Source organism: Scyliorhinus torazame, chromosome 12, assembly GCF_047496885.1.
Source record: "Scyliorhinus torazame isolate Kashiwa2021f chromosome 12, sScyTor2.1, whole genome shotgun sequence".
NCBI lineage: Eukaryota > Metazoa > Chordata > Chondrichthyes > Carcharhiniformes > Scyliorhinidae > Scyliorhinus > Scyliorhinus torazame.
In genome coordinates this window covers 40310751-40324011 of record NC_092718.1, presented here as the reverse complement: position 1 = coordinate 40324011, position 13261 = coordinate 40310751, and the positions used below count along the sequence as shown (strand labels likewise).

Here is a 13261-nt window from a genome sequence, read left to right as displayed (position 1 = left end):
GAAAGTTGGGGGGAAGGAACAGAGGTTGGGGAGGAGTTTTACAAGAGGCAGTGGACGGGAGGAGTTGGAGACTGGGGGAGGGGGTGGTGTACAACTCTTGGGTATCATGTACGGTACTCTTTCAGAGGTTGGATGGCTTTGAGTGTAGGGGGGGGAGGGGGAGTGGACTCTATAGGTCAATGGTGACTGGGCGGTCCCGGGCTCCTTTTTCTTTTTCTCCTTTGTTGCCACCGTGGGAGGGTTTGTTTTATTGGATGCATATATTGACAGGTGGGCCGTTGTTTGGGGTGGTGGGAGGATGGGATCGTTGGTATTGTTAAGGGGATTGATTTTGTATTTGTTACCGTTTACTGTTTGTGGGTGGGGTGTAAGTTTTGAAGGAAAATGTGAAAATGGAGAATAAAAACATTTTAAAAATATTTTTTTAAATGGAAAATACTAGACATATTCAGCAGGTTTCAAGTCAATGAACTTTCATCACAAATCATTTGTGTTGAAGCTCTGAGAACCTCTGCAGCACATACTCTGAAGGAGCTAGATGCTCCGACACCAGTGTCTGCTTTTCCGTATTACTCTGCGTATGTCCAGACTCCCGAGTTACTGTCACTTTCAGTAATGATGGTAAAGGCTGACCGTTTTGCCATCATTGCCACAGCAAAACCGAGGACCGTTTAATTTTAAATGCATAGAAATGGGTAGATTTAAACATTACAGTTGAAATTAGCATTTTGATTCGAGTCAATTATCTTAAAAAAATTTATCAAAGGAACATCAATTTAAAATGTATTTTGAAAATGCCATCTTTGTGAAGTTGAAATTGCACTTTTAAAACCAAAGAAAATTTGGTGTGAAGATACTTAAGCTCAGGTCTACTGTCGTTGAACAAAATGGCTGTAGATTGTGTCGAGTAATTTGCGAACTAGAAATTAGTTTTCCATTTAAGTAAAAAGACCACATTAAAGATACTGAGCAGGGAATCTACGTTGTGACATATGTAATAGATAAAGTCCAGCTTACTGACACTCTTATTTTTACAGTAATTGTACTTGCATCCCCCAGGTGCAGAAAAATCTCCCCTTTTTGTTTGGGGTTTAAATATCCAAAGCATGGATGTAATTTTATTCTTCTCTAGCCCGTGTCCTGCTACAGACATACATTATAGTAAAATGAAACTTGTTTTGGATGCACCTGAGAGGGAACCCTTCCATCGTTCACAGTTGGTCCCAAAACTTGTGGCAGTTGATGCTAAAGCATAGCAATACAGGGAACCCCTGAGACTCGGATCATCCATGTCCAAGTTTGGTCTGACTTTCTTGCAGCGTTTTCATTATCTGTAGAGTTTATATTTAATTGTTGCAAAAATACGTTGTAGGAATATGCTTGTTCAGCTTCTCAGCAGACCACAGAAATAGTTGAATAGAACAATTGATCTAGTGACAACTGGGAAAGTATTGAAAGACATGGCCACCGAAGGAATGATTTGAGTTCCAGGTTTAGAGACTGCATATAATGTATGAGTTTGAATAGCTAAAATACACAACGGCTCATGCAGATATTCATGACAGTCTACAATGATGAGTTCAGAGTTTTAAAAAAAGAATCTTCATTGTCACAAGTAGTCTTACATTAACACTGAAATGAGGTTACTGTGAAAAGCCCTGAGGTGCCACATTCCGGTGCCTGTTTGGGTACACAGAGCGAGAATTCAGTATGTCCAATTCACCTAACAGCACGTCTTTCAGGACTTGTGGGAGGAAACCGGAGCACCTGGAGGAAACCCACACAGACACTGGGAGAACGTGCAGACTCCGCACAGACAGTGACCCAAGCTGGGAATCGAACCTGGGACCCTGGCATGAAATCTAACTTCATTGGTTTCCTTCTGCTTCTGTAAGAAGTCATTGATTTTGCAATTTTATGGAAAGATAATCTGCAAAAATCTTGTGTGATGCAAACTATAAATATTTTCCACTGGAACCTTTTAATGGGGATAGTTCACCTATGCCAGTATCTAAATATAAAGAGTGAGCTCAAACCAAATGATTCCAGATTCTAACTTTTTCTGGTCATGTTGCTTGGGTAATTTGTTATTTATGTTGGTATAAATTTATAAATTTGCACTGTTGATGAACAGTGGTGGTTCAGTCCAACTTATAATTTCAGATTTAGTGTCCTTAATTGAAATATCATATCTTGTAAAGATTTGTGTCTTCATAATTCCGCAAAGCTTTTGAGTAGATAGCCTTGATTTATATGAATGTTTAGCTTTTTCCAGAGATATATCCTATCATGTTTCGATTATTTGAACACTTGCCAAACAGCAACACTTTATCTCCAATCAGATGTGAGCTTTTTGTTGAAACGTACAAATCTGTATTTCTTTTAAGTGTATATTACGTGAATGGCTTACTTTGGGTCTTAACTTTGCATAGGTGCTAACCAGTGGTCGAGACCAGGAGGGACCCCATCATCTCCTAGCTACGAAAACTCTCTTCACTCGCTGGTGAGGCAGGCCAGAACTTCTAATGTCTCTGTGTTGTGTTGTCATTTTAATTTGGGAAGTTAAAGAGATGACAAATAGCAGTGCTATTTGGGAAGAATTGTCAGATCACTTATAACAGTTTCCATGCTAGTAAATGGTTTGAAAAATGGGTGGCATGAAGGTTATATCTCTATTGTTTATTCATCAATCCATTCTTCAGACCTGCATTGTACAGGCAACTCTAGCTTCTGTATACTAAAATTTATAGAATTGAAGAGTACTTATGGCACAGAAGGAGGACATACGGCCCATTGAGTACATACCGGTTCTCGAGAGAAATCTAATCAGGCCCATTCTCCTGCATCACCATCACCTTGCAAGTTTATTTCCTTAGAATGCCTATCTAATTTCCTTTTGAAATCCATTGATCATCTCTGCTCCTACCATCCTCGTAGAGCGTGAGTTTCAGATTACTACTACTTGCTGCCTTTAGAAAAATGTTCCCCATACTCAATATAACCTCAAACCTGTATCTGCTCGTCCTTGTACCATATTTAATGTTTACCCTATCTAAACTTGCCATAATCTTGTGACCTGTCTCTGATTTCCCTTCAACCTCCTTTGCTTCATGTAGCATAGCCAAACCAACCTAAGCTTTCTCAAACTAACCAAGCTTTCTCAAACTAACCATAACTATTCCCTCACCTGGAACCATTCTGATGAATGCCTCTGCACACATTTGAGGATACTTATTGTTCCGACACCTTGGGCTAATGTACGGTCAATTCCAGCCCCACTTGACCCAGAGTCCCAACACAAGTGAATTAACCAATAATCCCTAGAAAAATATCTGAAGTCTTCGGCCAGGTTTGTAACTTTAAACTTTAATTATAACAAGAACTGTAATGGAATATGCAACAAAACAACTGGTTAACTATTATCTAATTCCTAATTCCCTACTTTAACTTGACCCCCACCCTCTATCAAACACACACACATGCACACAAGACAGTCGAGCACAGAGGGGAAGAAAGGGGATTTTAAAAAAACATAAGGAGAAGAGAAAGCGAGTCTTTGTTGTCACAATGATATTTGTTTCCAGCACCTTACTTCTTTTTGGACTTTGCTGTGAGTTTGAGGTTTTTACTGTAGACTCATTTAGGCCTCTGTAGTTTCAGGAATACAGCCCTCACGCTTTCTAAAGAGCGAGTGTGTTCTGGTCTTTGTTTGCATCCTGTAATGGTTTTCCTGTAGATTCATTCATTCAGGTTCTCTACAGCTTCAGGAATACAGCACACAGCCTTTCTGGAGAGGGAGAGAAAAGTCTTTCTGTGTCTGGTTTTCAACTTCTCCCTCATCTCTCAGGACCCGCCCACTGGAATAGGATCAAAGACTGCCTGTTATCTGGCAGAGTGCAGCCTTTTGTCCAATTGATTGGCCTCTAGTCAATCAATCAAACAAGAGTCCCACCCCATATCTCTCTGGTGCTAAAATGTCTGAAGCTCCTGTTCAGGCTAGCAGTGTTTTCTCTCTCGTGACTTCTGAGTTCCTCATTATCGCTGCTGCTTTACTTAAAGATACATGTCCATTAATCACCCATGGATCAAAAATGATAATGGCAAAATAAAAGAGGGAGAATAAGGGAATAAATCGGAAGGACCCTTACATTATGCATTCTTCCTAAAGTGTGATGACCAGAACTGTTTATAGCCTAACTCCAGCTTTATTAAAGTTCAACTTTTATAAATTGCCCTCTTTTGTACTCAATACCTCTATTTTTGAAGTGCAAGATTCCATATACTTTGTTGACTACTCTCAATGTGTGCTTCCACCTTTAAAGATCTATGCCTATGAACTCGCAGGGCCCTCTGTCTCTGCACACTCTTTAGATATGTGTCTTTAAAGTATATATTGCCTTTCTCTATCTCTTCTCCCAAAATGCTTCACCTCACACTCTTCCATATTCAACTGTATCGGACACATGTCTGTCATTTTACTAGTCTCATTTGGTCATCTGGACTTGAAACGTTAGCTCTTTTCTCTCCCTACAGATGCTGCCAGACCTGCTGAGATTTTCCAGCATTTTCTCTTTGGTTACTAGTCTCATCGATTGGTGTCACATTCACTGTTTGCCACACCACAAAGTTTGGTGTCACTGGCAAATGTTGACAGTTTACTCTGTCCAAATCACTTGTGTATCAAAAAAATAGTGGTTCCAGCAGTGGCCCTTGGGGAACACTGCTACCATCCTTCAATTTGGGGAAAAAAACAATAATTTACCATGATTCATTATTTTTGTCCTTAAACCAATTTTTTTTATCTGAGCTGACACTGACCCTTGTATTTCATGAGCTGCAGTTTTGTTAGTCAGCCTTTGATGTAGCATTTTCCAAATGGTTTCTTAAAATCCATTTTGACAACATCTGTTGCATTTATTCCATCAACCTTTTCTGTTCATCAAAATATTTGATTAGATTGGTTGAGCACAATGCGCCTTATACAAAACTATGCTGAACCTAAATTTTTTTTTTTTTTTAAATAATTTTTATTCAAATTTTCACAAAATATCAACAACAAAATACAGAAAGAGAAGAACCCCCCCTCCCCCCGTATACATAAATAATAAATTAACAGCCACCATCCATACAAATTTACACGCCCACTCAAGAAAGTTTTTAAAAAAATATATTTATTAAAGTCTTTAAACAAAACAAAGCAATTTTTTCCCCTTACAAACAATAAACCCCCCCCCGTGACAAAATAACACAAAATCGCCCTGAGCAAGATATATACATGGTAAGATGATATATTTTCAGAGCTTTATACACTGGCTCTCGCCGTTCGTGTCAGTTTCCCCCACCCTCCATGTTATCCCCCGCTCGTCCGTCCCCTCAAGCAATCTCTCGTTCCCTCCTCCCCCCCCACCCCAGGGTTGCTGCTGCTGCTGACCGACCTACCTCTAACGCTCCGCGAGGTAGTCTAGGAACGGTTGCCACCGCCTGTAGAACCCTTGCGCAGACCCCCTTAAGGCAAACTTAATCCTTTCCAACTTTATGAACCCAGCCATGTCGTTTGTCCAGGCCTCCAGGCTGGGGGGCTTCGCCTCCTTCCACATTAGCAAGATCCTTCGCCGGGCTACCAGGGACGCAAAGGCCAGAATGCCGGCCTCTTTCGCCTCCTGCACTCCCGGCTCGTCCACTACTCCAAATATTGCTAGCCCCCAGCTTGGCTTGACCTGGACTTTCACCACCTGAGATATTGCTCCCGCCACTCCTCTCCAAAACCCCTCCAGTGCCGGGCATGACCAAAACATATGGACATGGTTCGCCGGGCTCCCTGAGCACCTTCCACATCTGTCCTCTACCCCAAAGAACCTACTCAACCTCGTCCCCGTCAAGTGCGCTCTGTGAACCACCTTGAATTGTATCAGGCTGAGCCTGGCACATGAGGAGGAGGAGGAGGAATTGACCCTACCCAGGGCATCAGCCCACAAACCTTCCTCGATCTCCTCCCCCAACTCCTCCTCCCATTTACCCTTCAACTCTTCCGCTAGCGCTTCCCCCTCTTCTTTCATCTCTTGGTGTATTGCCGAAACCTTGCCCTCCCCGACCCATACACCCGAGATCACCCTGTCTTGAATTTCCTGTGCCAGGAGCAGCGGGAATTCCCTGACCTGTCGCCTCACAAAAGCCCTCACCTGCATATATCTGAATGCATTTCCCGGGGGTAGCTCAAACTTCTCCTCCAGTGCCCCTAGGCTCGCAAATGTCCCGTCTATGAACAGGTCCCCCATTCTTCTAATCCCCGCCCGGTGCCAACCCTGGAACCCCCCGTCCATCTTCCCCGGGACAAACCGGTGGTTACCCCTGATCGGGGACCACACCGAGGCTCCCACTGCACCCCTATGCCGTCTCCACTGGCCCCAGATCCTTAACGTTGCCGCTACCACCGGGCTCGTGGTGTACTTTGATGGCGAGAGCGGCAATGGTGCCGTCACTAGCGCCCCCAAGCTTGTTCCTTTGCAGGACGCCATCTCCATCCTCTTCCATGCCGCCCCCTCTCCTTCCATAACCCACTTACGGATCATCGCCACGTTTGCTGCCCAGTAGTAGCTCCCTAGGTTTGGCAGCATCAGCCCTCCTCAGTCCCTACTGCGCTCCAGGAACCCTCTCCTTACCCTCGGGGTTTTGTTCGCCCACACAAACCCCATAATACTCCTACCTACTCTCTTGAAAAAGCCTTTGGTGATCACGATGGGGAGGCACTGGAACACAAACAAAAACCTCGGAAGGACCACCATTTTTACCGACTGCACTCTACCCGCCAACGAGAGCGGCAACATGTCCTATCTTTTGAAGTCCACCTCCATTTGGTCCACCAACCTCGTCAGATTCAGTTTGTGTAGGGCCCCCCAGCTCCTGGCTATCTGGATCCCTAGATACCAAAAACTCCCCTCCGCCCTCCTCAGCGGTAGGTCCCCTATCCCTCTTTCTTGGTCCCCTGCCTGTAGTACAAAAAGCTCGCTCTTCCCTACATTGAGCTTATAGCCAGAGAACTCCCCAAACTCCCTCAAAGTCTACATGACCTCCACCATCCCCTCCATTGGGTCCACCACGTACAGCAGCAGGTCTTCTGCGTATAGCGACACCCGATGCTCTTCCCCCCCCCCCCCTGCGGACCACCCCCCTCCATTTATTAGACTCCGTCAGTGATATGGCCACGGGTTCGATCGCCAATGCAAACAACAGGGGGGGGACAGAGGGCACCCCTGCTTCGTTCCTCGGTACAGCAGAAAGTACTCCGACCTCCGCCGGTTCGTCACCACACTTGCCACCGGGGCGCTGTAAAGGAGCTTAACCCAGCTAATAAACCCTCCCCCGAACCCAAACCTACGCAACACCTCCCAGAGGTACTCCCACTCAACTCGGTCAAAGACCTTTTCCGCGTCCATGGCTGCCACTATCTCCGCCTCTCCCTCCTCCGATGGCATCATTATCATGTTTAAGAGCCGCCGCACATTCGTATTTAATTGCCTGCCCTTTACAAATCCCGTCTGGTCCTCATGTATCACCCCCGGGACACAGTCCTCAATCCTCGTGGCCAGCACTTTTGCCAATAGCTTAGCGTCCACATTAAGGAGCGAAATCGGCCTGTACGATCCACATTGCAGTGGGTCCTTGTCTCGCTTCAGAATCATGGAAATTGTCACTTCCGACATTGTCAGGGGCAGGGACCCCTCCTCTCTTGCCTCGTTAAAGGTCCTCACTAGTAGCGGGGCCAACAGGTCCGCATACTTTCTATAGACCTCCACCAGGAACCCGACTGGCCCCGGGGCCTTCTCCGCCTGCATGCTCCCCAAACCCTTACTCAGCTCCTCCAACCCGATTGGTGCCCCCAAACCAGCCACCTCTTGCTCCTCCACCCTCGGGAACCACAGTTGGTCCGGGAATCTTCCCATCCCCTCTTCTCCCTCTGGGGGCTGGGATCTGTACAGCTCTTCATAGAAGGCCTTGAATACCTTGTTTATTTCCGTTGCACTCTGGGCCATGGCTCCCCCACCATCTTTGACTCCCCCTATTTCCCTCGCTGCCGCCCTCTTACGGAGCTGGTGTGCCAGCATCCGACTGGCCTTTTCCCCGTACTCGTAGGTCGCCCCCTGTGCCTTCCTCCACTATGCCTCCGCCATCCCCGTGGTCAACAGGTCAAACTCCGTCTGGTGCCGTCGCCTTTCCCCAAGTAATCTTTCCTCCTCTGCGTATCTCCTGTCCACTCGCAAAATCTCCCCCACTAACCTCTATCTTTCCCTGCCCTCTGTCTTCTCCCTGTGAGCCCTGATGGAGATTAGCTCTCCCCTGATCACCGCCTTCAACGCCTCCCATACCACCCCCATCCGCACCTCCCTGTTGTCGTTGGCCTCCAAGTACCTTTCAATACACCCCCTTACCTTACCACACACCACCTCATCTGCCAACAGTCCCACATCCAACCGCCACAGCGGGCGTTGTCCCTCTCCTCTCCCAGCCCCACTTCCACGCAGTGCGGAGCATGGTCCGAAACGGCTATGGCCGAATACTCCGTCGCCCTCCACTCTCGGGATGAGCGCCCTGCCCAGCACAAAAAAGTCTATCCAGGAATATGCCTTGTGCACGTGGGAGAAGAAAGAAAATTCCCTGGCCTGCGGTCTTGCAAACCTCCATGGGTCCACTCCCCCCATCTGGTCTATAAACCCCCTGAGCACCCTGGCTGCCGCTGGCCTCTTTCCCGTCCTTGATCTGAAGCGGTCTAGTGCTGGGTCCAGCACTGTGTTAAAGAGTCCCCTCCCATTATCAGTCCTCCTACCTCCAGGTCCGGGATGTGCCCCAACATGCGCTTCATAAATCCAGCATCATCCCAGTTCGTGCGTATACATTTACCAACACCACCCACGTCCCTTGCAACCTACCACTCACCACGTATCTCCCTCCATTGTCTGCTACGATAGTCTTGGCCTCAAATGACACATGTTTTCCCACCAGAATTGCCACCCCACTGTTTTTTTGCATCCAGTCCCGAGTGAAATACCTGTCCTACCCATCCCCTTCTTAACCTAACCTGGTCCGCCACCTTCAGGTGTGTCTCTTGGAGCATAGCCACGTCTACCTTCAGTCCCTTCAAGTGCGCGAACACTCGAGCCCTCTTCACCGGTCCGTTCAGGCCCCTCACGCAGCCGGATTGGAGGGGCTCTCACCACCACCCCCCCCCCCCCCCCCCCCCCCCCCCCCCCCCCCCCCCCCCCCCCCGGCCCGGCCCGGCCACCTCTTCTGTGTCCCATTCCCTTTCGTCCAGTGCAGCAGCAACCCTGTTTTCCCCCCTCCCCTCCCCCCCCCGCTAGACCCCTGTCTAGCTTTTTTGCTCCCCCCCCCCCCCCCCCCCCCCATATCACTCCCGTAAGTCTGCTGACCCCCGGCTTCCCCCGCCATCCCTTTGACCCCCCCCGTGTGGGAATCTCCCCATCAGTAAACACTCCTACGCTCCCCCTCCCACCTTTCTTCCCGCGCGCGGGAGAAAAACCCCGTGCTTTCCAGAGCCTGCCCCGTCCCCCCTGACGCAGCTTCTGTTGCGGCCTTGTCTCTTGTCCCCAGCCCATATAACATTCCCTGCGCGTGCTTGCCCCCCTATATACAACCGCCATCATACTTCAACCCTCAAATACCCCCCACCCTCTCAAACCCTCAATTAGAGTCCAACCTTTCAGTTAATATAAATGTCCACGCCTCTTCGGGCGTTTCGAAGTAGTGGTGTTGGCCGTTATATGTGACCCACAGTCGCGCTGGCTGCAACATTCCAAATTTCACTCCTTTCCGATGCAGCACCGCTTTGGCCCGGTTGAAACCCGCTCTCCGCTTAGCGACCTCCGTGCTCCAGTCCGGGTATATTCTAATCTCAGCATTGTCCCACTTGCTGCTCCGCTCCTTCTTGGCCCATTTCAGGACCCTCTCTCTATCTGTGAACCGTTGAAATCTCACCACCATCGCCCTTGGCGGCTCGTTTGCTTTGGGCTTCCTTGCCAGCACCCGGTGCGCCCCTTCCAGCTCCAGCAACCCTGGGGGGGGCTTCCGCGCCCATCAGCGCCCCAATCATTGTGCCCGCATATGCCGCGGCGACGGCCCCCTCCACTCCTTCTGGGAGACCCAGGATCCTCAAATTGTTTCTCCTCGCCCTGTTCTCCAGGTCTTCGAGTCTTCCCGCCCACGTCTTGTGTAGCGCCTCGTGCCGCTCCACTTTCATCGCCAGGCCCAAGAGCTCGTCCTCATTCTCACTCACTTTGTCCTGGATCTCCTGGATCTTCACCTCGTGGGCTTTCTGGGTTGCCCCAAGTCCTTCAATTATTGCCAGCATCGGCGCCACCATCTCCTTGCGCAGCTCCTCGAAGCAGCGCTTGATGAATTCTTGCATCTCTTCTTTGTCCCCGGCTGCCGCCATTTTGTTTATTTTACCCTTCTTCTCCCGCTGCTCCAGTGCCGTTTTTTTGGCCGTTTCGCTGCGGGTCCGGTCCATACAGGTTAGTGGGGGACCTCTCTCCTCTCTTCCCCATGGGTTGGCTGTGTGAAAAGTCCCGTTGGGGCTCTTCTATCGAGCCCGAAAGTCCGTCTTCGCGGGAGCTGCCGATTCGTGCGGCTTAGCTCCGCATAGCTGCAACCGGAAGTCCCCACTCAAGAAAGTTGGTGCATTTTCTTTAAACATGCTCTCAATAAAAATGGCATGGGGAATTCTGAAATCTTGAATACTGGCAAAGGGAATTCCGAAAACTTGACTACTATCAGTAATTGCTGACTTTTTTGATACACATTAGAATTTTTTTATTTTAATGTTCCCTTTTTGAAACCGCTTAAGTTGGTGCAATTTTAGTTCATGTCAGAACATATCGTCAGTTTTGAGAAACTACTTCAGAAGTGAACCTTCCGAGGAAAAGACGTGGGCAATTTTGTCTCAAATGATCCTTCCCAAAACCATTGTTTAAGCTTTCCCTTTTCTAAATATTGCTCCATCCCTGTTCTACGTTCGATGATTCCTTAATTGCTCCATTCTATTTTTTCTACCTCAACCTTGAGACTCTGCAGGACACACTATATTTCAGAGAGGGAGCGAGCACCAGATTTCCACACAAGCGTCTGAGAATGCTGCTCCTGAACTGGCAGTGTATATTGGCACTTAACCCCAGCTTACTTCTGTGTACTCGATGATGTCTCATGACTTGGCTCATAGATGAAAAGATCAAAGATTTTTGTGGTTTCTTTTGAAGATATTTCTGTTGTCTCCAGTTTTTTTCTTTTCTCTATTCATTTTCCTTCTGAAACTCTTTTCTCAGATTGTCAGTTCTGTATTGGCATCTCTAATGCTCTGTCACCAATGTTTTAAAAAAGAATCTGATTTAGCAATCTCTTTTTACTCCCCTGTACAACTCATGCAGATAGTCCCACAAGTTAGCTAATCTTTCTAAATACGTCATCATGACTCCTCTTGGGGATCAGTGCCATATTATATTTTCTTTTGAAAGATTTTGGCCAGCATCAGGACAACAGTTCAGGTCAGTTATAAATCTGGAGGTCACTCCCATTATCATCCGTTTTTAAAAAATAAATTTAGAGTACCCAATTTTTTTTTTTCCCAATAAGGGACAATTTAGCATGGCCAATCCACCTAACCAGCACATCTTTGGGTTGTGGGGGTAAAACCCACGCAGACATGGGGAGAATGTGCAAACTCCACACAGACAGTGACCCAGGGCCGGGATTCGAACCCGGGTCCTCGACGCCGCAGTCCCAGTACTAACCACTGCGTCACATGCCGCCCGCCCCATTATCATCCTTGATGGCATCCATTCCAACCTTCTGATCCTCTTGTCTTTGATGAATGCTTCAAAGAAACATAACATGAATGTCTGGAAATTTGAAAGCAATTAGTAATGTTCTACTCATATTTGGGTGGCAAAAATGCTGACACTGAAGCATGAACAGGACCTCTAGGGCCTAGGTACAGTGAATGATCAGGCCTGAAAACAGAATAGAGCATGAGGTAATAGGACTAAAAGATAGACAATTTCTTGTGCTTAGCAACCAGAATTGCGGAGCAGTGACTAATTATTACTCAGATTTATTGTTCACAAGTGTTGAAAAATAAAGTCAACTTAATGTCCTGGTATCCATGTTCCAATAGAATCTTAGAAATGAGGGGCAATTGTGAGGAGACAGATCTGGCTGGGCCACATCAAGCACCATCACTCTCCTCAGTTGAAACTGTATACGACTCCAGGAGTGTCCTGAAGAGAAAAGATAACCCCTGCTTCTCTTTTCACCTCCAACTTTCTCCGAAACCCTTCTTCACCCTCAAACTAAAGAACAATGTGAGGAGCTCAAGGACTTGACCAGCTGCTTCTGCTGCTTGCCCTTCTTTCCATTGATTACCATACTAAATCAAGGGTACCGTGATTCCTCACCAAGCATATAATTGAAGCAGAACTCTGTTTTGTTTCATCACAAACAAATTCTATAGTGTATCATTTTTGTTATGGCCTTTGTGTTGAGAAAATATTTTTGAATTGGTGCTGGAAGAGAAAAGCAATTTATGAAACTGGCTGGAGGAATCCACCTTCACAGTCCGACCATGTTAGCTACCTGTGGAGGTGATGCCTGTGTTCATCAGTTACTTGTGTCAGAAATTACCTCAAGTTTTTGAAATGTTAACATATGTACGCATGCAATACGAGGGACTGATGAAACTCATTACCCTAAGTTTAGGATTAAGTATATTTTACCCTGTTTGAAATTCCAGTATGTTATTGTTTTGAACCCCTTGACAAGTGTGGCACAACAGCTTCCATTTATATAGCCAATGTAATGTTGAAAAAACATTGTTTCTCAGGGGCGTATAGGGAAAAAAATAACCTTAAGCCAGAGAAAGCTGTGAGGCGGGTGATCAGAAGCATAGTTGAAGAAATAGATTGCGAGTAAAGAATAGATTTTGAGTAAAGAAGGAAAAAAAACTTTAATGGTGTGTCAGATTGTTCACTGGTTTGTCATACAAATATATATATATTTAAAATAAATTTAGAGTGCCCAATTCTTTCTTTTCCCATTAAGGGGCAATTTAGCGTGGCCAATCTACCTACCATGCACATCTTTGGGTTTGTGGGGGTGAGACCCACGCAGATACGCGGAGTATGTGCAAACTCCACATGGGACAGTGACCCGGGGCTGGGATCGAACCTGGGACCTCGGCGCCGTGAGGCAGCAGAGCTAA

The 13261-nt window shown here is 46.9% G+C and overlaps 1 protein-coding gene across 12 annotated transcripts in view; it reads left to right on the top strand.

The window, feature by feature from the left end:
• tcf12 (transcription factor 12) overlaps positions 1-13261 on the top strand; it is a 365767-nt gene that overhangs the window by 294014 nt on the left and 58492 nt on the right. For all 12 annotated transcript variants that reach the window (XM_072470734.1, XM_072470723.1, XM_072470727.1 and 9 more), the window contains one exon: positions 2433-2503. In XM_072470734.1, the coding sequence (XP_072326835.1) occupies positions 2433-2503 (71 nt within the window). The remainder of the gene's footprint in view (positions 1-2432; positions 2504-13261) is intronic.